Raw genomic sequence first — 25,973 nt, 5'->3', positions numbered from 1 at the left:
GGTTATGGAACACGAATCCTTTGAGGAGTAGCTGAGGGAGCTGGGGTTGTTTATCATGGAGGAGGCTCAAGAGAGACAAGATAGCATCAGGGCACAGGTTGTACTTGATGATCTCCAAGGACTTTTCTAGCCTGCCTGATTCTGGGATTCTCTGAAACCACCCTTGGAGCAGCTGCAGGATGAGCCCTGGGCCTCCTCTTCAGAATGTCCAGCAGCCCAGGTCCCTCAGCTTCTCCACACAGCCCCAAAGCCCATCCTGTCAGTCCTGCAGAGCCTCTCCAGCCCCTCCTCACTGCCCAGAACAGGGAGCCCCACACCCAGACACACCAGCACAGATGTGCCCCCCTGGCCTGTGGTGCCTCTGGCAAGGGAGCAGCACGAGGCACTGCAGGAGCCTGCAGACAATTCCTGAAGCACTTGTAGGATGATCCTGCTCACCAAGGGACATTCCCATGGTTCCAGTTCAGGAAATGAAATGGGGAGTGGGGCCAGAGAGGAAAGGGCAAGCAGGGATGGGCTGTTCGAAGGGGATGGAACAGAGATGGGAAATAGGAACAAATGTGGACCAGGGAAAAGTAAAGAAAGCAAAGGTGAACACAAGGAAATGCTTAGAGCAGTTTGGGGATGGCTGCCAGGCAGCCCTGGCTCTAAGCAATGATGTCTGCAGGGGGACAGGGAACTCACAGCTCAAGGGAACAAACTTTCTGGCTGACTGCAGAGGCCACAATAAACCTGAGTGGTTTCCCTCCCATCCCCAGCCATTGCTGGCCCAGGGGCTGATGGCATTTGTGCTCACTCAGCTCCATCTCCCCACAGCAGCACCATGGGGGTGCTGACAGCCTGCTCTGTGCAGTGCAAACAGGGGCTCCTGAGCCAGTGCTGCCGTGTCTGTGCCTGCAAGGATGCGGCACCTGTGTGAGCTGGGGGAGAGGCCAGGGCTGCAGAGGGGGGATGTTGTTGGCAGGTGCATGAGGACGCTCTGGGACGCTGCCCTGGGCTGTCCAGCGCAGTGGGGATGGATCAGCCCCTGCTCTGCTGCTCTTTGCCAGGGTCTCCCCCTTGCAGGGCCCTTGCAGAGCACCAGCCATGCTGTTTGCCCCCAGCCTGCCCACGGCCAGCCTGGGGCTGCTCACAGGGGTTTTCTCTGCTCAGCATTGGCCTGGCCAAGTGTTGTGGAGAGAGCCTGGCCAAGGAGCCTGGAGCCCCAGGCCCTGCCCTGAGGCGTCAGCACTGCCCCAGCAGTGCCCATGGCCTGTCCCTGCTGCAGCCCCGGCACTGCCACCCCTAGGGCTGTGCCCGGCCCCGAGAGCACTCAGGCCCTGCAGCAACACGAGGGGCAGGAGGGCAGCTGGGGCAATGGCACGGGAGCAGCACTGGCAACACCAAGTGCTGCTGCTGCTGGGCACAGCTGCTGTGCCAGCACTGATCTGCCCCAGCTCTGCACACAGACATTGCTGCTGCAGCTCCAGAGAATGGAACAAATTGGAGATCTCTGGTAAAAACTTTGCTTGGACATCCTTTAGTTCACTTATGGCCCCTGATAGCACAGATCCACATTGTCACAATCTGTGGCCACAGGGTTGGTGGTGTGAAACCAAATGAGAAATGGCACAAACAATGACATTTCTTTGTGGATAGTATGAAAAAGAGGTAAAACAAGGTAAAAGAACCTCCAAAAGGAAACCAAGAAGTATCAAATGTGACTTTTATTGTGAATGTTTTTCAGAAATTGGCCAGAGGTTTAATATTTTTGAAAGCAGCCTTTCATCAGTCTCCACAGGGCATCCTTGAGCTCCTGGTTCCTCAGGCTGTAGATGAAGGGGTTCAGGGCTGGAGGCACCACTGAGTACAGAACTGACAGGGACAGATCCAGGGATGGGGAGGAGATGGAGGGGGGCTTCAGGTTGGCTAGTGTGCCAGTACTGATGAAAAGGGAGACCACAGCCAGGTGAGGGAGGCAGGTGGAAAAGGCTTTGTGCCGTCCCTTCTCAGAGGGGATCCTCAGCATGGCCCTGAAGATCTGCACATAGGAGAAAACAATGAACACAAAACAACCAAATACCAAACAGGCACTAACAGCAATGAGCCCAAGTTCCCTGAGGTAGGAGTGCGAGCAGGAGAGCTTGAGGATGTGTGGGATTTCACAGAAGAACTGGCCCAGGGCATTGCCCTGACACAGGGGTAGGGAAAATGTACTGACTGTGTGCAGCAGAGCATTGAGAAAGGCACTGGCCCAGGCAGCTGCTGCCATGTGGGCACAAGCTCTGCTGCCCAGGAGGGTCCCGTAGTGCAGGGGTTTGCAGATGGACACGTAGCGGTCGTAGCACATGATGGTCAGGAGGGAATACTCTGCTGAAATAAAGAAAACAAAGCAGAAAACCTGAGCAGCACATCCAGAGTAGGAGATGTTCCTGATGTCCCAGAGGGAATTGTGCATGGCTTTGGGCACAGTGGTGCAGATGGAGCCCAGGTCAGTGAGGGCCAGGTTGAGCAGGAAGAAGAACATGGGGGTGTGCAGGTGGTGGCCGCAGGCTACGGCGCTGATGATGAGGCCGTTGCCCAGGAAGAGGCAGAAGTGCAGGAGCTGCAGCTGCCGCGTGTCTGCCAGTGCCAGCAGGAGGAAGTGGCTGATGGAGCTGGTGTTGAACATTGCATCACTTGGGACATTGTGGACTGTTGAAAGAAAACATTGACAAAGTGGGACAGATTTCTTTGAGTCAATCATAAGCTATTTTTTTCACTGAATATTACTTCTCTTTTTTGTGCGTAATTTCACTTACCTTGGTTTAAAATTTTTGAGTTCCATTTTTTTCTGTTGACTTACTGCCGCATCTTCAGCAATGCTTTCAGCCTGAACACTGGTGAGCACAAAGGAAAATTAGGGTCCCTGTACCCCAGTGCAGTCAGACTGCTGACCCACACAGGTTTCTTTTACTCATTTTATCTCTCTCAATTTCAGGGTGACTACACTTAAAACATGCTTGAAAATAAAGTGGACTCTTTGTAAGGTCTGATTTAAATGTCACTTTTTTGAAACTCTTCTGTCTTTACCTGTGAAGCCGGACAGGAAGAGATATCCAGGGTTGTTCTGGCTCTCTGCTGTCTGCAGTTGTGCCTACTGGGAGATGTTTCTCTCTATCCAAGTCCTTGCCAGTACTCCCAGAGCCCAGCCCATCCCTGGGGGCTCAGCTCTGCCCTGCACACCCCTCCCAGCACAGGGCACTGCCCAGAGGCATCTCCCTGTCAGCAGGGCCTTAAGGGCAGCTCAGACAAACTAAGATGCAGCAAGTCAAGGTGCTGCTGCTGCTGTCTGTAGGCAGAGGAGGGTGAGGAGGCACTTTGTGAGGGAGATCTGAGGCAGATCTGCTGATGCCCAGTGGGACAGTGCAGGAGTCTCAGTGACACAGACACACCTGACAGCCCCTTTCCCTTCCCTTCAGGAGAAAGCTGAGAGCAGCCCTGGCCATGCAGCACCATCTGCACAGCAGGAGGACTCTGCCCTGATGGGGGTGGCTCCTTCCACCTCCAACTTCTCCCCACAGTCCATGGGGAGCTGCCAGGCAGGCTGAGAGCTGCCCCTGGCAGGTGGCACATGCCCTGGCCTGGCCAAGAGCCCTGAGGGCTGCAGGAGCTGCTCTGCAGGACAGCCCTGGGCAGCCCTGGCTGCAGCCCCAGCTTCAGCCCCTGCAGCCGTCCCTGGCAGCAGGAGCCGTCCTGCCCTGTCCCTCTGACGGTGCCCAGGGCAGCCCCGCTCTGCAGCACATCCTCCTCCTCCTCCTGTGCCTCAGAGAAACTGGGAGAATCCTCCTGACATATCCCCCAGGCTGTGGGCTGTGCTGGCTCCAGGAGATCCCTCCAGGAGCACAGGGGACATTGCCCTGCACCCACAGACTCACCATGTCCAGGGCTGTGAAGATGTTTCCCCAAGTGAAGTCTCAGCTCAATGTCTTCCCAGTGCTGATTGCCTTTAGCCTGTCTGTGCCTGGCTCCTGTCCCCTCAGTGCCTGCAGGCAGTGCCCTCAGCCCTGCTGGGCCTGGAGAGGAGCTGCTCCTCAGCAGAAATGTCTTTTTGAAGCTCTCCTTGGTTTACCTTGGGAGCTGCCTCAGTGCCAGAAGCCCAGCCCAGCTCAGCAGCACAGACACAGCACAAGGATTTTTAATGAGACTCTTGGGGATTTTCTGCTGTTTACATCAGACACAGTCCCTGAGAGAGTGCTCAAAAAAACTTCTCAATAACTCGAAGTTAAATTCAAACTCCTAATTTTGTTGAATTTTTAATGGGTCCCACTGAGAATGTTTCCCCAGGTTCCAGGTAGAATAGAACAATGGAGTCAGCGATGACAGGTGGGGACAAACAGGGGAAATGTGTGTCTGATGCTGAGCAAACCTGGATGTGTTTCAGGAATGCAAAGGGCCAAGGCCTGAGCCCCAGCCCCTGGCAAGGCAGATCCTGTCCCTCCCTCATTGCTCAGGGCTCTTCCCGGGCCACTGGGCTCTGGGGATGTGCAATGCCAAGGGCAGGACCATGGGGTGGCCCCTGCCAGGCTGCTGAGCAGGGACAAGGAGGCAATGAGGCCCCAGCACAGCAAGGCTCACTTGTCCCCTGCTGGCCTCAGGCCCAGGGCCAGCAGCCATGGCCCAAGTGCTGCAGCAGTTGGCTCTGGCAGGGCCTTTCAGCTGCTGCCCATCCCTGTGCCCTCTGCAGCCCAGGCTGTCCTACGGTGTCCATGCCCTGCGCCTCTGTCCCTGCAGGCTGTCGTCATCCCCCGGCTGCCCCACCTCGCTGGCCCTTCCTTTGCTGACAGCTCTTCATCCTGCCTGCCTCTGCCTGGCCACACAAAGCCTTGGCCTTGATACCAAGATGGTTCATTCAATTTTTACTGTGCCTGTGAACTTTTATCACAGGAACAAGGCATCCAGGGGCTGCTTTCCCAGCAGGGACAAGATGAAGGCATCCGGCTCAAGGGGGCAGTGATAGAAAAACAAGGACTGAACTTGGGGACTTGGAGTGTGTTTTATGGAAATGGGCAAATTTAAATATACACGTATTCACTGAATATAAGAGAAACACATGTAGAGTATTTTATCTACGTTAGCTTAAGTGTTATATCATATTGGACTTGAGGCCTGGAAAACTGACGCTCTCTTTAACACTAAATTATTGTGAAGGAGTCTTAGTCTGATATTTGGAGATTTGGTGACAGTAGGGCCTCACAGAACCAAGGAGTCAACTGTGACACTATGGAACCCCAAGGAACAAAGGGGTCTTTTGACACTGTGGGAGTTCATGGAACCAAACCCATTTTGACAGAGTGGGGCCACATGGAACCTATGGTTCAATGTCACACTGCAGATTCAAGGAGACCATGGTGGCACTGAGAAACGTCATGCAACCAAAAGTCCATCGTGACAGAGAAAGGCCTCATGGACCCAAGGGGGCACTGTTACACTGTCGGCCACATGGAACCAATGGTCCATTGTTGTACTGCAGATCCATGGTGACACTGTGGAACCTCCTGCAACCGTGGGTGCATTGTGACACTGCAGGGCCTCACAGAACCAAGGTGACCATGTTATACTACAGAACCTCGTGGGACAAAGGGTCCATGGTGACACTGCAGAACTGTTCGTGAGATTATGATAGCTCATGGAACCAGAAATCCATTGTGACCAAGGGGCTATTGTGACACTGTGGATCCAAGGAGGCCATGGTGACACAACCTCATGGAACCAAGGTTCTATTGTTACTCTGTGATGACTCATGAAACCAGAGGTCCATTGTGACATTGGCCTCATGGAACAATGGAGACTATTATGAAGCAAAACAACAGAATAATTGAGGTTGGAAAAGATCCTGAGATCATCAATTCCTACCTATGACCTAACATCACCTTATGAACTAAACCATGGCTCTGAGTTCCACGTCCAGTCTTTTTGTTCTTCCTTTATCGGCAGAAACCTGTCCTTCAAACCAGGACAGGAATTAAGGAGTCATTTGTTACAATACTGGGTAACACTGAACCAAGGAGGCCATTGCGGCACAGCAGGGCCTCATGGAACCAAGGGCACAAGAGCGACACCGTGAGCTCCAAGGGACCAAGGGGGCATTCTCACACTGCAGAACCAAAGAGAGAATTGTGACACTATGGGGCATCATGGAGCTGAGGGTCTATTGTGACACAGCACAGCCTCATGAAACCATGGAGGTCATTTGTAAAATTTGAGGCTTTGTGAAAACAAAGGGCCATTGTAGCATTTCAGGGCCTTATGAAACCCAGGAAACCGTAGTGACACTGTGGGGCCATCATGACACTGTGGGGTCTCATGGAATCATGGAGACTACTGTGACACTTTGTGGCCCCATGGAACCACGGAGTCTATTGTGAGTCTATTGCAGCCTCATTGAAGCAAGGAACCATTTTGACACTATGGGGTCTTGCCAGGCCAAGGAGTGATTATGTCACTATGTGACACCACTGAGCCAAGGAACCATTATGACACTACAGGGCCCCATGGAACTAAAGATTCATGTAGCAGCGTGGGAACCCATGGAATCAAATGTCCACTGTGACATTGCGGGGCCTCATGGAATCCTGGAGGCCATGATGACACTTTGAGGCCTCGTTGAATCAAGGGGCTCTGCAGGGCCTCGTGGAACCAAGGAGACCCTTCTGCCATTGTGACTCCCCATGGGACCAAGGGTCCTTTGGGATACTGTTGTGTGGGAAATGCAGCCACGGAGAGCTCTCAGGGCCTTGTGCCCAAAAGATCAGAGATAGAGATGGATCCAAGGCTTACCTAAGACCTTGGGGAAGGCTTAGAGAATTAGAGCATTAAAATCAAACAGACATGAAACAAGAATGTAAGTTGGTAGTTTAAGTAAAAATATGTTTAAACAAACAGAAATATGTATTATGTAAGCAAAGCAATATGTTAAGTAAGGCTGTAAAAGATTTTAAAGTTTAGCAATGGAGTCTGCTATAAAGTTAGCTAGAAGTTGAAGATGCATCAATGTAAGTTTGTGAATTGTTATATGATTGGTTAAAAATGACACATTGCAAAAAATCCGTGAAAAGCTAAGCAATTAATGATTGGTATAAGAAGATGCTAGCAAGCTTTGTAGAAGTATTTCGTTGGCTAAAATATTTATATAAGGCATTGTAGCTAATAATTAAGTGTCTTCTGATACTGCGTTGTTGGATCTAACACCTTTAATACCTCACTGTTCTGTGAGACTGGTGCCATGAGGAAATAAACCGTATTTTACAAGGTCTCTCAGTTGCCCTTCCCTCACAGCATTTACATCCCAATATGTGGTACCAAGGAGACCCTTGTGACACTGTGGGGCCTCATGGAAGAAGGGAGGACCCATTGTGACACACCAGGGAATCGTGCAGCCAAGGGGCCATTGTGACACTGCAGGACCTCATGGAATAATGGAGACCATTGTGACACTCTGCAGCCTCATGGAACCAAGGATCCATTGTGTCATTGTGCAGTCCTGTGGAACCAAGGAAAGCATTCTGACACTGCAAGGCCTCATGGGAGCAAGGGATCCTTGTGACACTGCAGAGCCCCATGGAAACAAGGGGCCAGTGTGACACATCTGGACCTCATGGAACCGAGGGTACAATACAACACTACCGTTGTGACACTGCAGGGTCCCATGCAAACAAGAGGCCACTGTGAAATTGCTGAGCCCCATGGATCCAAGGTAACAGGTAACAGATCTGGTTGGCTTGGCCTGACTGGTCCAACTGCCCTTGACATGTTGAGTGAGGAGAGAAGACAATGACTGTGTATGATTGATGTGAATCAGGCAAAAGCCTCTAAACATGGTTTATATTTACTTCCTCTCTTGGATTACACAGTCAAACATTATTTCATTGGTAACTTCTCTTTGTCCGTGCATCTCTTGATTGGTAGCTCCACTTTGTCCACAGGGCAGGCATGCATCTTTTTCTTAATCTAAATGGTTGATACCATAAGCGTCATTTTACTCAGGTTGACACCCCTGTGTTTGTCAGCAATTTTCTGCTACTTCTTTCTTCTTGCAATATCAGTTGTTTAATCCACTGAGATGACCTCATTCAGAAGGTGAGGCTGGTTCATTTACTACCTGTCCATTTTCTTGTCAATATGATCCTACAATACCCCCTTCTTTTTTTTGAACCAAACCTTCTTTATAGCATTTGCAACAATGTTTGTTGTTCTCCTAAGTATACATAGGCACAAGCATTCATACCAACACTATTACAGCCAACAAGGTAGGTCCCTGGATCAGAATATCTTCCAAGCATCCACTAATTCCCCAACCTTCAAGCCTTTCTCCCAGTCCTCCATCAGTTAATTTTTTCATATTCTCTTTCAGTTGTGCCAGTTTCCTGTGAATTGATTCTGAGTGATCAGAAAGGTTCATACAACACGTTCCTTAAAAATCCTCACACCCATGTCCTTAAGCTAACAGTAAAAAATCAATAGCATCTCTATCTTGTAAAGTTGCATGCCTTATGCTATCTACATCAGTTAAAAACTGTGATATCACTTCAGAGGTTAAGCTTATTTGGTTAGCGGTCCAATATCCTAATTTGTTGAGTGTCTTAAGTGCCTTTCCTGCTGCAGCTTGGGGTAAACCCAAGAGTTTAGAACACGTGCAGGTTCATCCCAAAATGGTACTGTTTCATCACAGTCTGGTCCTAATTGATTTTTATGTCTCCTTTTCCTTGCTTTTTATGGAACATTCCATATTGCGTGATTCAGTAACTGCTTATGGTCTGGCCCAAACATGGTCAATTTTCCAATAGAACAAGGTCTGCCTACCGGGTTACTTGGAATCCCAGCCCAGGCCCTATCTCTTCAAATCAATAAGATTCCATTAGGTAATTGCAATCCCTGTGTATTCTTTTCCCACATGTCACTGTATAGCTTGTTTCTGGGGAGTAGCTGTTAGAGTCATCCCCTCTATCTATCAAGTACACTGCTAGGCTGTACAGTAACTTTTAATGACTTTCTATTTCCTACTATTAGCTGCTTTGCCTCTTGTGCATTAGCTTTAAAATACAGACATCTGTCCTTGGCCGTAAAGATCCTAACAAATTAAATTTTTGTGGCTCAATCTGCTCAATTGAATCTGTATGATTCAATTGCATTATTATTTTTCCCATCCAGCAGGCAATCCCATCAATCCCACATTTCAGAGTTTGGCACATTGCATTAGCTTGAGTCAGATTCATTGCTGCCCACGTTTTGTTTTTTACAAGGTCCCTAAATTGTGTAGCTTCAAACCATGGCAATCCAATCAGAGAGGTCCTAAAATGATCTCCTAAATGATGGGGTGGCCATAGATAAACATGAGGATTGCTCTCCTCTCTGGTTGGCAAAAGTGACCTGTATGTTTTCCCTGGGGTTAATTTGCACTGCTGGATGTTCATTAGTTACTGTTACCCATAGCCCAATCAAGAACATCCTTAGCTTCCCATTGATTAACCACATTTTCCAGCTTGTTGATTTCACCCAATAATGGATTGGAATCTGAATATACTTGCCAAACTTCTTAGTTAGGCATACTACATCTTTAGTCAGTCTCCCTGTGCCAAACCAATGTTCTTATCCTCTTATGCTCATGCTCTGCTACAATTAATAATTCAATAGCTTCTTCTGCTACCTCTGATTCCTTTGTAATACACATTCTACAGAAGGTACAAATGAAAAATAGGCTGTGTTTATACCATTGATTTTTACACCCTTCACTCTGATCTAAAATGCAACAGATACAGTGACAATCATCCTTGAAACTAAATCCACTTGTTTAACTTCCATCTGGCTAGTCTCTGTCCCTGGTCTCGAGCTTCTATCAGTTATCCACAGTCTCGCCCATTTTGCTTGGATCCATCTAGTGCCAGAATCACACTTGAAATATTTTAAATCTCGGCTGCTTTTTTCTTGTTTAAAAGCTGCAGCAAATGCAGTAGCCATGCATCCTGCTTTTTCCTCAGCTGTGCCTACTCTGGAGCAAGCTTCAATCATTTCCACCACAGTCGCAGCTCTTGGCAGAGCCTGCAACAATCGCTAAGAGGCTGGATTAGCATTTTCTACAGCTAAGGTCATAAGCAAAGCTTCTCTTACAGAATCGGTAAGCGTTGTTTTTTCTAAAGCATTTTTCATCCTGTATAGGAACTACATGTACGGTTCTTTAATATCTTGTTCAATTTTCACATTAGAGGGAGTTGGTTTCCCAGCCTCTGGTCATGTTTTTAAAGCGTCCCTTGCTAGACCTTGTGACTGCCATAAAGCTTCTAAGTGCAGTCGTGCTTGTACTTGTGCATTGGAAGAGGGTCCCTGACCTAGTAACATATCTACAGAAATTCCCCTTAACAGATCCTCATCATTCTTTTCCAGATTGCTAACTGCGGCAATGTGACACAAATCAGACCACCTTGTCTGCTGTATCAACTCTTGCATAGGTGTGAATATCAGTCTAGCTATCTGCCTGCTATCAAAAGGGGTTAAGAGTGATCCAGTAAAAATATTGTCAATAAACATTTGTGTATAGGGAGAGGTTAACCCATACTGCAAAACCGACTGTCCAGCTCCTTTAATAACCTTCCAGTCTACTGTGAAGCACGTATTCAGACACCTCCCTCCATTTCCGTCACTCCCCTCCCAGTTCTACTGGATAAGCCATTGGAATAAATTCACTCTCAATCATTGCGTCCTCTATCAGTCCTTTCCAATCTGGGAATCATCATTGTCCTGGCTCATCCATATTTTTAACGTAAGTCCCTGTCAGCGAATCCATGGCTGCCACTTCGCCTCATATGAATTGCTCATGCAGTTTCTGTTGTTGTTCCAACTCCTGCAATTACTTAAATATCTCCAGTGCTTATAAAGGTTGATCACCCATCACTTGTCGAGTATACTGGCCACCGGGTGATGGTGGAGTTGATGGAGGGAGTGGTGGGTACAGGAGGCGAGTGTGAGGGGCAGGTTGTGGTGGAGGGATTGCAGCTCCCTGTCCCTCTGGCTTAGTTTCCATCTGCTGATTTTTTGCTGAGCTTGGTGCCTCTTGAGTGTTAACAATGCCTGGGTACTGTGCTGGAGATAAGTTCTGTACCGTCTGTGATCCTTCTCCTTTTGCTTCTTCCAGCAGTGGTGCCGAAGGAGAAGCAAAGGAAGGAATGCCAGGATCATTGACAAATAACATTTCTTGAGTATGTGGACAGTGAGTACAGCTCTAGAGCAGCAAATGCTCCAGCGGCAGCATTGCATTCTACCTTCATTTCCTGGATTACAGTAATTACCGATTTCCAAGTTGTTGCTACTTCTCTTACCTCCTTTCATCCATTACTTACCTCATGCCACAGAAACTGTCCTATTTGTTCCCATGTCTCTACTTTAAATGCAACATTCACTTTTGCATTCGCTTTGGGGCAGTCTGTGTTCCCTGCTCCACAATAACAGTTCTCTGAGGATAAGCTCATTGTATTTAATCCCTCTCTTAGAAAGGATATGGAGAAACTTCAGTATTGCACTTTCTTCTCTAGATAAATTTTGCCCCATCTCCTCCTCCCAGCTGCTCCCCTCACTTGGGCACCAATTGCAACGTAGGTTAGTCAGTCTCAGGCCATCCTCTGACCTGCTGCTCTCAGTCCCGCTGAGCCGTCCTCCAGCTGGTCTCTCCTTCTGAGTCCTTCTGCCGCGTTTCCTCCAATTCTGGTCACGCCGGGGTCACCATCAGAGGAGAGGAGACAAAGGACTCTGCACGATTCAATGTGAATCCAGCAGAAGCCGTTAATTGTGCACCTAAACATTGCTTATATTTACTTCTTATGACAAATTATTTAATTGGTAGCTTCGCTTTGTCCACACATCTCTTGATTGGTAGCTCTCTTATTGTCTGAGAGGCAAGCACACGTCTTCTTCTTCATCTAATGGGTTGATACAATAAGCACAATTTTACTTGAGTTGACTCCTATGTTTGTCAGCAACTTTCTGCTTCTTCTATCTTTTTGCAACATCAGCTTTATTATCCACAGAGATGACTTCATTCAGAAGCTTAGGCTGGTTCATTTAGTATGTGTCCATTTTCCTGTCAATATGATCCTACACTGTGCTGCCTCATTTGTGCCTGGCCCAGCTCTGTGTGGGGCAGAGGGAGAACAAGGGGCAGCTCCCTCCCAGCCCCCAGGGACTCCTCTGGCCCTGGGAATTGTCAGCACCCACTGCTCCAGCCACCGCTTCTGCTGGCACTGACAGCAACACCCAAACTGTGGCTGATCCCAAGGAAGCAGCAGCATTGCAATCTTTGCTAGTGATGGTTGGGTGCATTGCTGAAATTCTCCTTTTGTGACCCTTTGCTGCTATGAACTACAGTAAATGACACTGATTCCTGAACTTGGTGTCTGTGTCTCTGCTGCTGACCCTGCCCACTGGTAAAACAGTGTTGGTGTAGTCTGGCTAGATCACCACAAAATGTTGTTTTCTAAATGTAAATGTAAGGAATCAGTTCTGTCTGAAATTCCCAGGTAAAGGGAAAACCTTCCCTAGAGTTTGCTGGCTCTGGAGTGGGCTGAGTTCAGAGCACAGTGAGAGTAATGGGGAAGTCGGCTGAAAGAAGCTGAACTACTGGATGTATTAAAATATGGAAAAATGAAAAGAACTTGTGTGTTTGGGAAGATGAGGATGAATTTTGTTAGCAGCACCCCAGAAACAGCATCAACACAGAGAACGATTGATGTCAAAATGCTCCCAGATGGAGTGACAGAAAAGGTTTTTAATCTTGAGCTTGGATTCATTTGTGCAAAGCAAAGAGTAATATTATAATCAAAAATTATACACATATATATAATATAATAAAAATTTGATGTATGTACATCGCATATGTATAATGACATTGTAATGTAATGGTCCAAATACTAATTTTTTTAGCTTTTGCTTCTCAGGGATGTAAAACTTCATATTCCACACAAAATTATTGGCCAGGACACAAACATCACTGATGAACTCTATGAGATTATATACAGTGAATGAAGGAGGAAGGGATGAAATTGGCAGTTTATGTAGGGTTTGCTGACACTAAGATGTGGAATGTTTTCTCTGTTCCTGTGAAAAATAAAGACTGTTGGGCTTTTCATATACCAGACCACCAAGCTACAGCACTGATTGAACAGATGAAGAGGTTGCTAAAAGAGCAGTTGAAAAAATGAGGAGATGGGAAGGTGTCGCAATGAAAATCCCATCTCACAGATGTGCTCCATACCCTTAACAACTGCCCCACTGGGGAATGGAAACGCCTGGATGTGCATGGCTGCACCCAATGTGCAAATACAGCCATGGACAGTGACACTGTGACAGCCTGAGAAATTATTCTGGGGGTGATGGCCCCTGACAGGGCCACCCCAGAGGCTGCAGGGCTGGACCTTTATGCATTAGAATTAGGATGAATCAGAAGCAAATGAGAGCTATCAATACTGGAATAGGAATTTAGATTCCTCCAGGACACTTTGGTTTGATAAATGCTCACTTGAGCTTGGCATTGAAGTGTTCATGTCTTGGGAGGAGTAACTGGTGCAGATTATCAAGAGAAATTGAAGTAATTCTCTCAAACAGTAGTGAACAACTAGATGATTCAATTCCATGGCAAGGTAGCATAATTATTAATATTGCAGTTTTTAAAACAACTGTGAAAAAAGAACATCCACCTCAAATCACTGCTGTTCATGGAGATAAAGGGTTTGGATGCACCAGTCCTAATAATGGAGTCAGAGTGTGGGTGCAGAGGCCAAATGGTCCTCCCAGGCCAGCTGAAGGAACAGCTCTGGGGAAAGATAGCACTGTTTGAATGCTGAAAACTGGGTGAGAAGGATGGGAATATGTCCCTGCAGCCAAGTGTTCTGTGCCACAACAAGTGGATGTTATGGGATATTGTTTTACAGATCCTGTAGGACCAAATCTCCCTGTTTGTCCCAACAGCTCTTTGGAAAATGCCCTGATCCATGGGGCTCCAAGTGAAGGCTGCTGTGACACTGAGGCACTTCCACACAAATTCCATCCAGGAGCCTGGGTGCCCTCAGGGACTGGGACCAGGCACCTCTCCAGCCAGAGGGGAAAGGACCCACCAAGCCTTGCCACCCACAGACAGCGTGGTACAGCTGAACAGCAAAGGACCTTGGGGACATTATGGAATTAAAAAAGTGTCAACTCCATTAAAAGGTGTCTCCTGGTTTGAAGGACAGGTGTCTGCCAAGTAAGGCAGAAATTTTCCTTTGAAGCACAGACCCGAATTCCACTCCCCCCCAAATATTATAAACGTTTGAATCAAGGATTCTGAGGCAGAGATAAGGGGGTAGGAATAACAGCTCTTTTACTAATATATCTAACTGTACCAGCAGAAACAACAGCAGTTGTTAAAATGACTAACAAAAGAGAACAGATAACTCGGTTCCAGTCCTTTCTTTAGCTGTGAGCACGCTCTCTCTCGGTGGGAGCGGAGGCGGGAGAGGGGCGGCCGCGGCTGCGCCGGTCTCAGGGGGGAGCGGCTGGAGCGGGCAGCTCCTCGCTCACCGTTTGGGTTCTGGTGCTCAGCTGTGTCCGCAGAGACTGGAGGCTGTAGCAGAGGAGATGCAGGGCAGGTGATGGCAGAGGGTCTGGCTCTCCTGCCTTCGGCCGCGTGGCTCCAAGACCGAGAGGATCCTCCTCCCAGCCCCCGGAAACACGAGTCCCCTCCGGAAGCACGAGAGCCCCTCTCCAAGCCGATCCCACCCACCCCTTTTGTCCAGAGTCAGCAAAGATCCGCGGTGTAATCGGCCAGCTCCGGGAAAAATTCTTTAAATTGACACAGTAATAGGAAAACACTCAACCCCCAACAGCTACTCATTGCAATATCCTCCAATTCCAAGCAAACATTATAATGGACATAATCAGACTAACACCAACTAAAGTGAGTAATACAATAATTGGATGAACCAGTGTGTTGAGTATTCCGGTTCCTTTAGGTGACCATCTGAAGAGCGCATCCCACCAACGGTAAGAGATGTCTACTTCCAACCTTTTGAAAACTCTGCGTTTCGTTTCCGTGTCGTGGTGTATTGTGATCAGAGTCTTTCTCCCTATGTTCTTAAGTTCTTTGAGAATCTCCTTTAAGTCCTCATGCTTCAATTGCTGCTTGATTAAAGTCAAATTCATCCCGATAGGTACAGGTGATATTTCCTGTACAGCAGTCAGATTCCCTTTTATATATTGATGTGATACCACAGGTGCTTGATAAGAAAAGTCACAACCTTCAATTCTAACATAGTTGCAAATACACAGATTGGACTGGGTTTCATTTATAGTTAATTTGTCTACCCAAATTGTGGAGCATGGTGTTCTAAGACACACACAGCCCTGGCCTGTGTACACAAGTAAGGTTTTCTAGTTGGCTGAGTGAACTTCAAAGTGGCAAATGCTTTGCTCTGTATCCAGGCAAGTATCTTGATTGTTATTTATATTTCCTTCACATATAAACCCCAATTGTTTCCTCATGGTACAAGACTTTTAATACATTTTTCTTTTAATATATTTTTCTATTAATATAGAATAGTCCTCCATTTCCCTTCAGCCTTTTGTGCCCACATCCTATGGTCAGAAAGGTATAGGAGGCTCCTTCATGGTTTAATCCTGAGGTGTATCAGGCTCACTTATGTGAGCCTTATGTATAGTTAAAACAGCAGCCAATTTATTCATTAACACTTCTGAGTCCATAGAGTTCAAGATTCCTGATCCTGTTCCTAGTATCCCAGTAAGATCTCTTTTCCATCTGAGCATATCAGGTGCACGTTTCTGTAACCAAGTCATCCAATCCATATAGGAAGTGGTAAGGACTGGGGTACATTCTGATCCTATAGCAGAAGCATTAACTTGCATTTCCATTTCTACTCGCTTCAGGGACCACTCTGGATTCAACAATAATCTTTGGGTCCCTACTCTCTTAATAGCATAAGGTCCAATTTTGGTAATTATTGGCTGAATTGTCCTCCTTGAGGTAGTTTGGGTTTGAGTGACTGTGGTTTCTTCCAGTCTCTGGGTCAGAGGATTTTCTGCAGTCTCATCTATCACGCAATCCTGAGTAATATTGTAATCTAATCTATAATCCCTAACTGCACACACTTCAATTTTAAGTCTAAACTCAGGATGGGTGGACAAAAATGTCTCACAACATCCAGAATCAATTCAACTTCCATAGGTTTCTGGTGGTACTTATGGAATCCGACCAGAACAAACGTGTATTCACAACCCCAAACATTTCTCCCTTCCCAGACAGTTGCATTGGTAACCATCATTTGGGATAACAGCCTACAGGAGTAAGTGTCATAAGCTTTTCCTTGGCAAAAATATCTTCCAATTGTACTATACATATATATGTGGTGTTGCATTAACTTTGGTCACAGTTATGGCCATAATTACAGCTCTCCAGGCTAACATTTCTATCTAAAATCTATTCACCTTTCTCAAGTAAGTTTGAAATTCAGTTCATTATTACCCAGTGTTGCTTTCCAAGGAGCTTCTGGAGCCTTCTTTGCTTGCATAAGATGAATCTAAGCATTCTGTTCCTCCATCTGGATTGCAATATTAGTGGTGAGAAGCGCCTGGAACACTTCTTCCCACTGAGGCTCCAGAGTCTTTTCTGTAAAAGACTTTACAATAATCTCCAGGTTGTGTGTCATGTACTGGGCCATCTAATTCTCTGCTTCGAGCCCTAGCCACACGCTTCTCAGTTTCTCTGAGTTGTTTTTCAGGTCCACCATGTACCTGTGTTGGGTTTCTTCCCCTACTTGGGCGGGTGTTCCCTGCTGTACTCCATATGGTCTTCCACAGAGAATCTCAAAAGGACTCAGTTCTCTTTTGCCCTCAGTTTAGTCCGGATCCACAAAAATTCTAATGGAAGATCCTGGGGCCAAGGTAATTGAGCTTCATATCGTAATCTTGCAATTTGCCATTTAATCAAATGATTCACTTTTTCCACTTGGCCGCTTGACTGAGGGTGATAAGGGGGTGTGAAGTTCCCAATCTATACCCAACAGGTGGCTAATTTGCTGTACAACCTTTGAAATGGAATGTGGCCCTTTATCTGAGGATATTGTGGCTGGAACCCCAAAGTGTGGTATCATTTCTTGTAACAGTACCTTGGTGACCTCTCGTGCTTTGGCAGTTCTGGTAGGAAAGGCTTCTGGCCACTCCCAGAAGGTGTCTATTAACACCAATAAGTATCAATACACCCCTTTTCTTGGAAGTTCTGAGAAACCAATTTGCCACTGTTGCCCAGGCCCTTAGCCTCTTACAATTTGTCCAAGTTTTGGTTTGGTAATATTTTTGGGATTGGTTTGAAGGCAAACACTACATTGTCGAGTCATTTGGATGACTGTGCCTTTTAAGTTTCTGGCAACAATCCTGTCTCTTAAATAATTATACCAGGCATCCATTCCCAATGGATTTTCTAATGTTCCTCTTTTACTAATGCCCATAACATATGGGAGGGGACTACAAGCCTTCCTTTCCAATCTTAAGTGATGGCCCATCCTTCTTTGTTATAACTTCCATTTTCTGCTTTAATGAGCCTCTTATCCTTTTTGTTATAATTTGGCTTACCTTCCAGGGAAATCTGTCCATCTGGAACTAAGCGTGATTCAATGGATACCTCACCTTTGGCTGCCTCTTTTGCCTCTCTGTCTGCCAGCTCATTTCCTTCTTCCAATTCGGAGCTCACTTTCTGGTGGGCCTTAATACAAATGACAGCTACCTTTGCAGGCAGCTGGACTGCATCTAACAGTCTAACTATCTCCTGTGCATGTTTAATGCTCCTTCCTTGTGAATTCAACAGTCCTCTTCCTTTCCAAATGGCTCCATGTGCATGCACAACCCCAAATGCAGGTCTTGGATCTGTATAGATGTTAATTTCTTTTCCCTTTGCCAATTCCCAGGCATAGATTAAAGCAATTATTTCGGCCGTTTGTGCAGAAGTATTTGTTGACAGTGGTCCAGACTCTATCACTTCTCTGCAAGTGGTAATTGCATACCCAGTATGCCTCTTCCCACTGGTGACAAAACCGCTTCCATCAGTGAAGCAGGTCTCAGTGTTCTCAAGAGAAGTGTCCTTCAGGTCCATGTGACTGGAATAGGTGACCTCAGTGGTCTACAATCAATCACGGACCACTGGTTCTCCTGTATTTCCACTGAGGAAGGAAGCTGGGTTCACAAGGTTAGTGACTTTAATCTCAATATCATCTTGTTCTAGCATTATAGCTTGGTACTTCAGGAATCTCTGTGAGGAGAGCCACTGTTCCCATTTTACTTCCAATACTGCAGATACTGTATGGGACACTAGCACAGTCATCTTCTGGCCCAGGGTTAATTTGCATGCTGAATTTAATTTGGCTGCTGAATCTAGTTGCTTAGAAAAGTAAGCAACCACCCTTCGATAAGGGTCAAGGTCCTGTGCCAGTATTCCCAGAGCCATCCCTTGCTTCTCGTGACAAAACAGGAAAAATGGTTTACTCACGTCTAGAAGTCCCAAGACTGGGGCTGAATGAGGGTTTTCTTTAACTGGTCGAAGGCTCAGGTAGCCTTTTCTGTCCATTGGAGATCCTTGTTCCCTTCTGTGATTAGGGCATACAGGGGTTTAACCAACAGTCCATAATTGTAAATCCACAATCTGCACTTTCATTCCAAGAAAGGTTCTCAGTTCTTTCACTGATTGGGGTCTTGGGGTCTGGCACATTGCCTCTTTATGGCCTTGCCCTAGAGTCCTCTGTCCAGCACTGATCTCATAGCCCAAGTAGATAAAAGTGTTTATTTAACCATCTGAGCCTTCTTTTGAGATACTCAATACCCTTGCAGACCTAAAAAGTTCAAGAGGCATACTGTCCGGTTTACACATGCCTCTTGGGTTTGTGTAGCTATCAGGAGGTCAAACACATACTGCAACAGTTGCCCCTCTCCTGATGGGGCTTCCCAGGATTCTGGGTCTCTTGCAAGTTTTTCTCTGAATATCATGGGACTATTTTTAAAATCCTGGGCCAGGACCGTAAGTGTGAGCTGAGTCTTATGAACTGTATTTGGGGATTCCCTTTCAAATGCAAAAATTTTCTGACTGTTTTTGAGGAGAGGGAGGCAAACATAAACATATTTCAAATCTAAAAGAGTTAACCAGGTTAGTTCAGGGATCAAGTATGCTAACAATGTATCTGGGTTTGCAACCACTGGGTATAAGTCCTCAGTTATTTTGATAACAGCTGGCAAATCCTGTACTAATCTCTATGATCCATCGGGCTTTTTAATGGGCAAAATGAGAGTGCTGAAGTCAATTGACATTATTTTAATAATGCTATCTGCAAAAAGTTTTCAATTATTGAGCTGATTCCCTCCCTGTCTTCCTTTCTCCGGGGTTACTGTTTGACCCTAACTGGTTTCTTCCCTTCCTTAAGCTTGACCTGCACAGGGGATGCATTCTTTGCCCATCCAGGTGTGCTAGATGCCCACACACCTGGAAATACCAGATCCATTATTTTCTTGTGACTTTCTTGTTCATCTTTAGTTTTATCCTCATTAATTTTCTCATCAACTGTTAACATTAGGCTTAGTACTTCCATGTATTGTTGATCCTTAACATCCAAAAGGATCTCCCCATTTTTAACAGGATTTTTGCTTCTAGCTGTTCCCTCTACCCAAAAGTGCTTTTGGGGCATACAGCATGTATAAGAATTTATGAATCCACCACTATTTTCCAAGTTTATATTTTAATGGAGTGCAAAACTATGCTTTCTCAGTTTTGTCAGCTACCCCTCTCACCATAACATAATCATCTGTTACAGGCATTAGTGCCTTATTCAACACTGAATATTTTGCTCCTGTGTTCACTGAAAATTCCATTTTCTTTCCTATAGCTTAACTATAACTAGAGCGTCTGCCAGGTTAAGACCTTCCAGTCCGCCTCGGTTTTCTCTGACATGTGCAGCCACTGCCTCCCTCCTGGGGTTCCCTCTTCTTTGTTCATTGCTTTCTCTCCATTCAGGACACTGATTTTTCCAATAACCAAATGTTCTGCAAAGTACACACTGGTCTTTCTTAAGGCGAGGTTGACCTTGTCTATGTGGTCCTTGCCCACATCTCCCTTTGTCCTGGTCCCTTATTACTGCTACCAAATTTTCTTTCTTACATTTTTCTTCTCGATTACTACAACTCCCCATGCTTCTTCTAATAAGGCCTCTACGTTCCACCCCATTGGTCCCTTAATCTTTTGGAGTTTACGCCTAATGTCACCAGTGGGCTGTCCTAAAAATAAACTCACCTACTGTTGTATCCTTTCTTCCGATCAGGATCTAGGGATGTATAGCATCTCATTGTATCTTGCAATTTACCTAGAAAGTCAGTAGGGCTTTCCAAAGGACCCTGCTTGACTGCGTAAAGGGCTGATCAATTAATTGTTTTAGGTATTGCCCTCTCCATACCTTGTAGTATAAAACCTTGATAGTTCTTTAATTTGTCTTTATGAAGTCAATTGTTTGGATCCCAATTTGGATCTTGAAGCGGAAAAATTCTTTGACATCCTGATTTGTTCCTCTGAAAGAATTTTCTGCTATGCTCCCTGCTACTTTTAAAACTAATTGCTTTTCTGTTTCAGTTAAGGCATCTAGCATTAGGTGTATATCTCCCCAGTCTGGATCGTGTTGCTTAATCAAAAACTTAAATCTCTTATTCGTACCTCTCAGATCTCTCCAACAGTTTTTAGCAGCTTTCTCCCATGCCTCTAAATCATTTGTACAAAAGGGTACTTTAACTAACATCCTTACTCCCTGTGGTCCCACTACCTCTCATAGCGATGCTTGTATTATCTCTTTTGTCTGACTTCTAGTTCAGGTAGCTATGGGACTACCTTGGACAGGTGGGCTGTGGGGAGAAGACAGCTCGTCATCACTATCACTACTACATAGATATGGTGCTCTGGCAGATGAGAGAATAGGCTGCTCAGTCTCTTTCTTTTCTAAGGAAACTGAAGCAGGGGTTAAGTGTGGTGATTCCCTTGAACCTGTTCCCTCTGTTTGTCTACCCTGCCTTTTAGGGGGTGGCCTGAGCAAATCTGTTAACTTCTGTTCTTTTTTTTCTGCATGATAAACTTTATCAGGCACCTTTGATTTATGGAGCAATGCTTAGGTTTCGTTCTCTTTGCCTAACTGTTATTTTCCAAAGCTTGTACAAAGGGGTCAGAGGGAGGCCTAATCCCACAATTTCTCTGCCATTCAGGATGATTTCGGAGAGAGAAAAACATACCAGTGTATGTCACCTCCTCCCATTTTTCTTCCCATTTTAAAGATAACATCAACTGCAATAAGTTGTAATAACCCAAACTCCCCAAGGATGGCCATCAGATGCCTTCTCCCAATTTATTAAGTGGTCGTCATTGTGTACAAAACTTCACAAGATTTCAATACTTCCATTCTCCACAAGTTCTCTCTAATATGCCAGAATAAAGCCTAGGGGACTGAATTCAGAAATGTCCTTGCTCTGGCTGGTGTCCCTTGTTCTTTTTGTATTTGTTTTTGTTTTTTTTTTTCCTTTCTTAAGTTCCTTTATTTTATACCAGCTCTTTTCCATGACCTAGTAGTCTCAGGGAATGAAAATACTGAGCATACACAGTCCTGATTATTTCTGCTCTCTCCTCTATGTTATTCAAATTCCCCCTTCTCCAATAGCTCACACAGCTGGCTGCTTCCTTCTCCTATTTGACCAGGCAGAAATTCCACAAATACACCCTTGTATGTCAAATACTAAAAGTTAAACTACAAGGGAGCCTTATAATTCATTTTACCAAGCTGGCACCATTCCCAGTCTTTTTCAAAAAGATCCAAATTCTCTGACTTTGAACTTTTTCCATAGACTAGACTCACTGTCTCAAACTGATCGTGTGCCACTTCCCAATTATAGCATCTTAGGACCTCCAGGGCACACCCAGGGCACCTAGGTCTCCTTCTGTAAGATATACAATACCATCTCTTGTTGCACCCTCTACAGAGGAGAAGGACCCAAATTGGATGCCACCCTGGTCCACAATAAAAAATCGTCATTCCACACAAAAAGCCAGGAGTTACCCCTATTAGTCCCCACCTTTGTGGGTTTCTGAGATTATCCTCAGTTGGGGGTAGTTCCCAGTGGAAAAATCAAATAATTACTTGTTCGATTCGAATTCAATCCCCCTCAAAACACCCTCTCTCTCCTCCCTTTCCCCATTTGACAATAGCCCTGCCTCCTCCTTCAGCTAAAAATTCACCTGGTTGGAGCCCAAACCGTCTAGAGAGCCCTTCCCTGGATGGTTGGGCACTTGTGGCTCGCACTCAAGCTTTGCTGGCCACTTTTAACAATTTATTAAGAACAAACAAATGGCCTCTGTAAAACAAAAGTTCCCAACTCGCTGCAATTATAATTTTTAGCACAAGATGGTAGTGTCGTATCACAAATGAACTAAGTGACTATTAACTTGTTGCAACTACAATTTGTGACACAAGATGGTAGTGTTGCCTCAAAAATACATGATAGCCATCAGAATCGTAGAAAAATCTCATCTAGCACTCTTCACAGACACACACATCCAAAATCACAACCATAACCACAGCTCGCCAAAACAGCAGCGATAAACAAGGATTTGCCCAAGCCCACCCCCAGAACTTGCCCCCTTGTGCCCTCTACAGCACAGCAGAATCCCTTCACTGGTAACTTAAACAGTTCTTAAACAGTTCCTTCTGCTTGCACACAATACCTTTCAGCCCATATCATGCATAGGACATTGTCTATGTCTTACCAATTAGCCATCTCACCCGGGGGTAATTTTAAAATCATTATTATACCATTTTGTCCTTGGCCAGCAGACTTGTCTGTCTCCCACACTGAAGCAGGTGGGAGTGGAGGTCTCTTGTCCAAGCGGGACTCGGGCTGGTGCACCTGGAGCTGTCACACTCCCATCTATTCCTGCAGGAACAGAAGGTCCTGCTGCGGCTGCCAAAATGATTCACGAAAGGCAAGGACAGAATACCTTTCAACCAGTTTAGTCAAAAGGATATGTTTATTTCAGGGCTGGGTGGACACATGGGATTGCTCCCAAAGGCTTTTAGTCCTCTATTTATTCACAAAAGTAATGCATATTCTAAGATTCCTACACATATTTACTACTCTCACCATCCATTCCCCTCTTGGTATTAAAATTAGTTGCATGCTCATTGTGGTTGTGTAGTGTTCCCTTGGTATTGGGTTGGTGGTCTTTTCAATGAGTTGGAGGGTTTCAGGAAAGGAAGTAAGAACTGTCTACCTGACTCTAAACTTCTTAGCTCTGTCCTGTTATGATGACTACCTGACCTGTTAATCCCTTCATTCTGGTCTGTATTAGTTTCTGTGTCAAAAGTTATAATGTATGGGTCTCCCCTGGCTGGCTCTGAGTATTTTCTCATGTATATCAGTTTTCGCTTAAATGCTTCCCTATGTGTATTTTGGCTGGTTCTGGATAATAATCAATCTTTATTAACTTCTAATCCCTATACAAAGATATATACCTTTATGGGTTACATTCCTAACACCTAGCTCCTAAACCTTCTAAGATAACTTGATAACTTCTAAGAAAACTAAGATAACTTGTTTCCTCAAACAAAGGATTATTTAAGCTGTAACAGAATATTATGGTTCAGTGCAACCATGGTCGCCTGGCCGAGATGGATTTTTTCATAGGAAAGAAAAGTGAGATGTCCAAGTGTTTTGGAAGAAGATGAGTGGTGGCCATCCTTGGGCTAAGCCAGCCTGAATTGTCTGTCTTGACACCTTTCACTTGGAGGAAATCCTTGGACATAGGGATTTTTGGAGGTGGAATCTCAGTTTTGCTTGTGGGTGCCTGGAATGGAAGAAGAGTTCTTTTAATTATGAAAGCACAGAGCTCCAGTGTTTCCAAAGGCAGATGAGAGCCAGCCCTCAGGAAGCCAAGGCCAGCCAGACTTGTCAGTCATGGCAGCTTTTGTCTGGGAGCTATCCTTGGATATAGGGAATTCTGGAGGTGGATTCCCAATATTAGCCATGGGCTCCATGAGGACAAGGACGGTTCTTTTCCACAGGAAAGAAATCCCAGAGCCCCAGTGTTTCAGTCGCAGATGAGAAGCGACCCTCAAGGTGCCAAGGTCAGCCAGACCTGTCAGATGGCCCCAGGAGGCCCAGCCAGCCAGACCTGTTCCATGTTCCCTTGGTTCCATGAGACCCCAAAGAGTCACAATGTTGTCCTTGATTCCATGAGTTCCTTTAGTGTCACAATAATCTCTTTATCAAAATATTCACCTTGCTTCTGCAGTTTCACAGTGGGCTCTTACTTCCATAAGGTCCTGCAGTGTCACCATGGCCCCCGGGCTCCATGTGGCCCCACTGTGTCACAGTGGCTCCTTGGTTCTATGAGCCCCAGAGCTTCATCAATGACCCTTGGTTCCATAGGGGTCCTGAGTTTCACAATGCTGCTCCTGATTCCATAAAGCATCAGAGTGTCACAATGGTCTCTTTGGTTCCATGAGGTTCCATGGTGTCTCCATGGTGTCCTTGGACCCGCATTGTCACAACTGACCCATGGTTCCATGAGGTTCTGCAGTGTCACCATGGTCGCTGTCAGAGGCTGGATGAGATCAATGTCCCAGACACCTCGGGATGAGCTGTCAATCAGTCACACAGTGGGCTGGTGCTGACCCAGGCTCTGATTGTTCCAGAAATCATAAATCCCACTTATGTGGGACATAAGTCCCCCACTTCGGGGGAGGCCCACAAAGGCCCAGGGGCTTAAAACACAGAGCAGGAGCTCAGCCCATGGTCTGTACCCTGCCTTCTGCTGGGGACTGTGTCTCACCCACACTGGAACCCCAGGAGTTGGTAGCCATGTGTGTGTCTTTCTGCAGAGCTTCTGTTTTTCTGTCTCTGTCTCTCTTCTCCTAATGCTTTTTTTATGGGACAGTTTTGGGTATCTCAACAACTGAAGTCTTTAAGGGTTTCTAAGGTTAAATGGGTTAAGGTAATGAAGTTCCTGCTATGACAAGTGTTTTATGTTGAATTGGATGTTGTCTTAAATCCTTTTCAAGCATTCCTTGATTTTCTATACTTTGCCATTAAAATTTTGTGTCATTTTGACTTCTTGAGAATATCTTGTTACGGATTCTCCTGTGCACCAAACTCGAGTAAAGGAACCTTTGGTCACCCCCAGCATTTCAGTGTTCTGGGGTGTTACAGTCCCTCAGGCTCACAATGGCCTTTTGTTTCCATGAGGCCCCACAGTGTCACACTGGCCCTTGTTCCATGAGCATCTGGAGTGTCACACAGGGTTGATGCCATTTGTCCTTGCTGCCCCTGCCATCCCAGTGCCCCAGGAACAGCCCCGAGCTACCCATGAGGGACAGGCCCTGCTGGGCCAGGCCTGGGCTCAGCCCCTGGCCTTTCTGCTGCCTCCAACCATCCCAGGCCTTGCTCAGCATTGCAGCTCCTGCTCACAGCCTTTGGCTCCTGCAATCCTGCCCTCAAGGATCTGCTCTCACCAGTCCCTGGGGAGCCTTTGTCAGTCCCTGCCCTCAGTGGGGCCACTGATGCTCCAAGGGACTTGGAGTTTTGTTCCTGCCTCCTTGAGCAGCTTCTTCAACCTTCTCTCAGTGCCTGGGGGTCCTGGACTCAGCCCCAAATCCACCCTGGGGATCATTTAAATACAGAAAAATTTCAGGAGCTCTTTGTCTTCCTTCATTTGTTTTCAATTCTCCAGGTCTTGTGCAGCTGACTGGAGTCAATTTAGAGTTCTGTTAAGAAAGGAGATTTCAAAGTGCACCTCATGAATTTTGGTTTTACTCACGGGCATATTATTTTATTTTTTCAGTTCAGATTGTTATGAATGAGCGCAATGGGCCATAAAAGATCAAATAAAAATTTAAAAAAATTTATTGGTTACA

General features: G+C 46.0%; 1 protein-coding gene across 1 annotated transcript; it reads right to left on the bottom strand.

The window, feature by feature from the left end:
* Positions 1-1,709: 1,709 nt before the first annotated feature.
* LOC130266656 (olfactory receptor 14C36-like) lies at positions 1,710-2,439 on the bottom strand. The gene has a single exon (XM_056515936.1). The coding sequence runs from the start codon at positions 2,435-2,437 to the stop codon at positions 1,742-1,744; it is 696 nt and encodes a 231-aa protein (XP_056371911.1). The 5' UTR covers positions 2,438-2,439; the 3' UTR covers positions 1,710-1,741.
* Between the last annotated feature and the right edge of the window lie 23,534 nt (positions 2,440-25,973).

This window comes from Oenanthe melanoleuca, unplaced genomic scaffold (genome assembly GCF_029582105.1).
Source record: "Oenanthe melanoleuca isolate GR-GAL-2019-014 unplaced genomic scaffold, OMel1.0 S131, whole genome shotgun sequence".
Classification (NCBI taxonomy): domain Eukaryota; kingdom Metazoa; phylum Chordata; class Aves; order Passeriformes; family Muscicapidae; genus Oenanthe; species Oenanthe melanoleuca.
The sequence above is the reverse complement of the archived record's forward strand: the minus strand, read 5'-3'. Positions and strand labels throughout refer to the sequence as shown.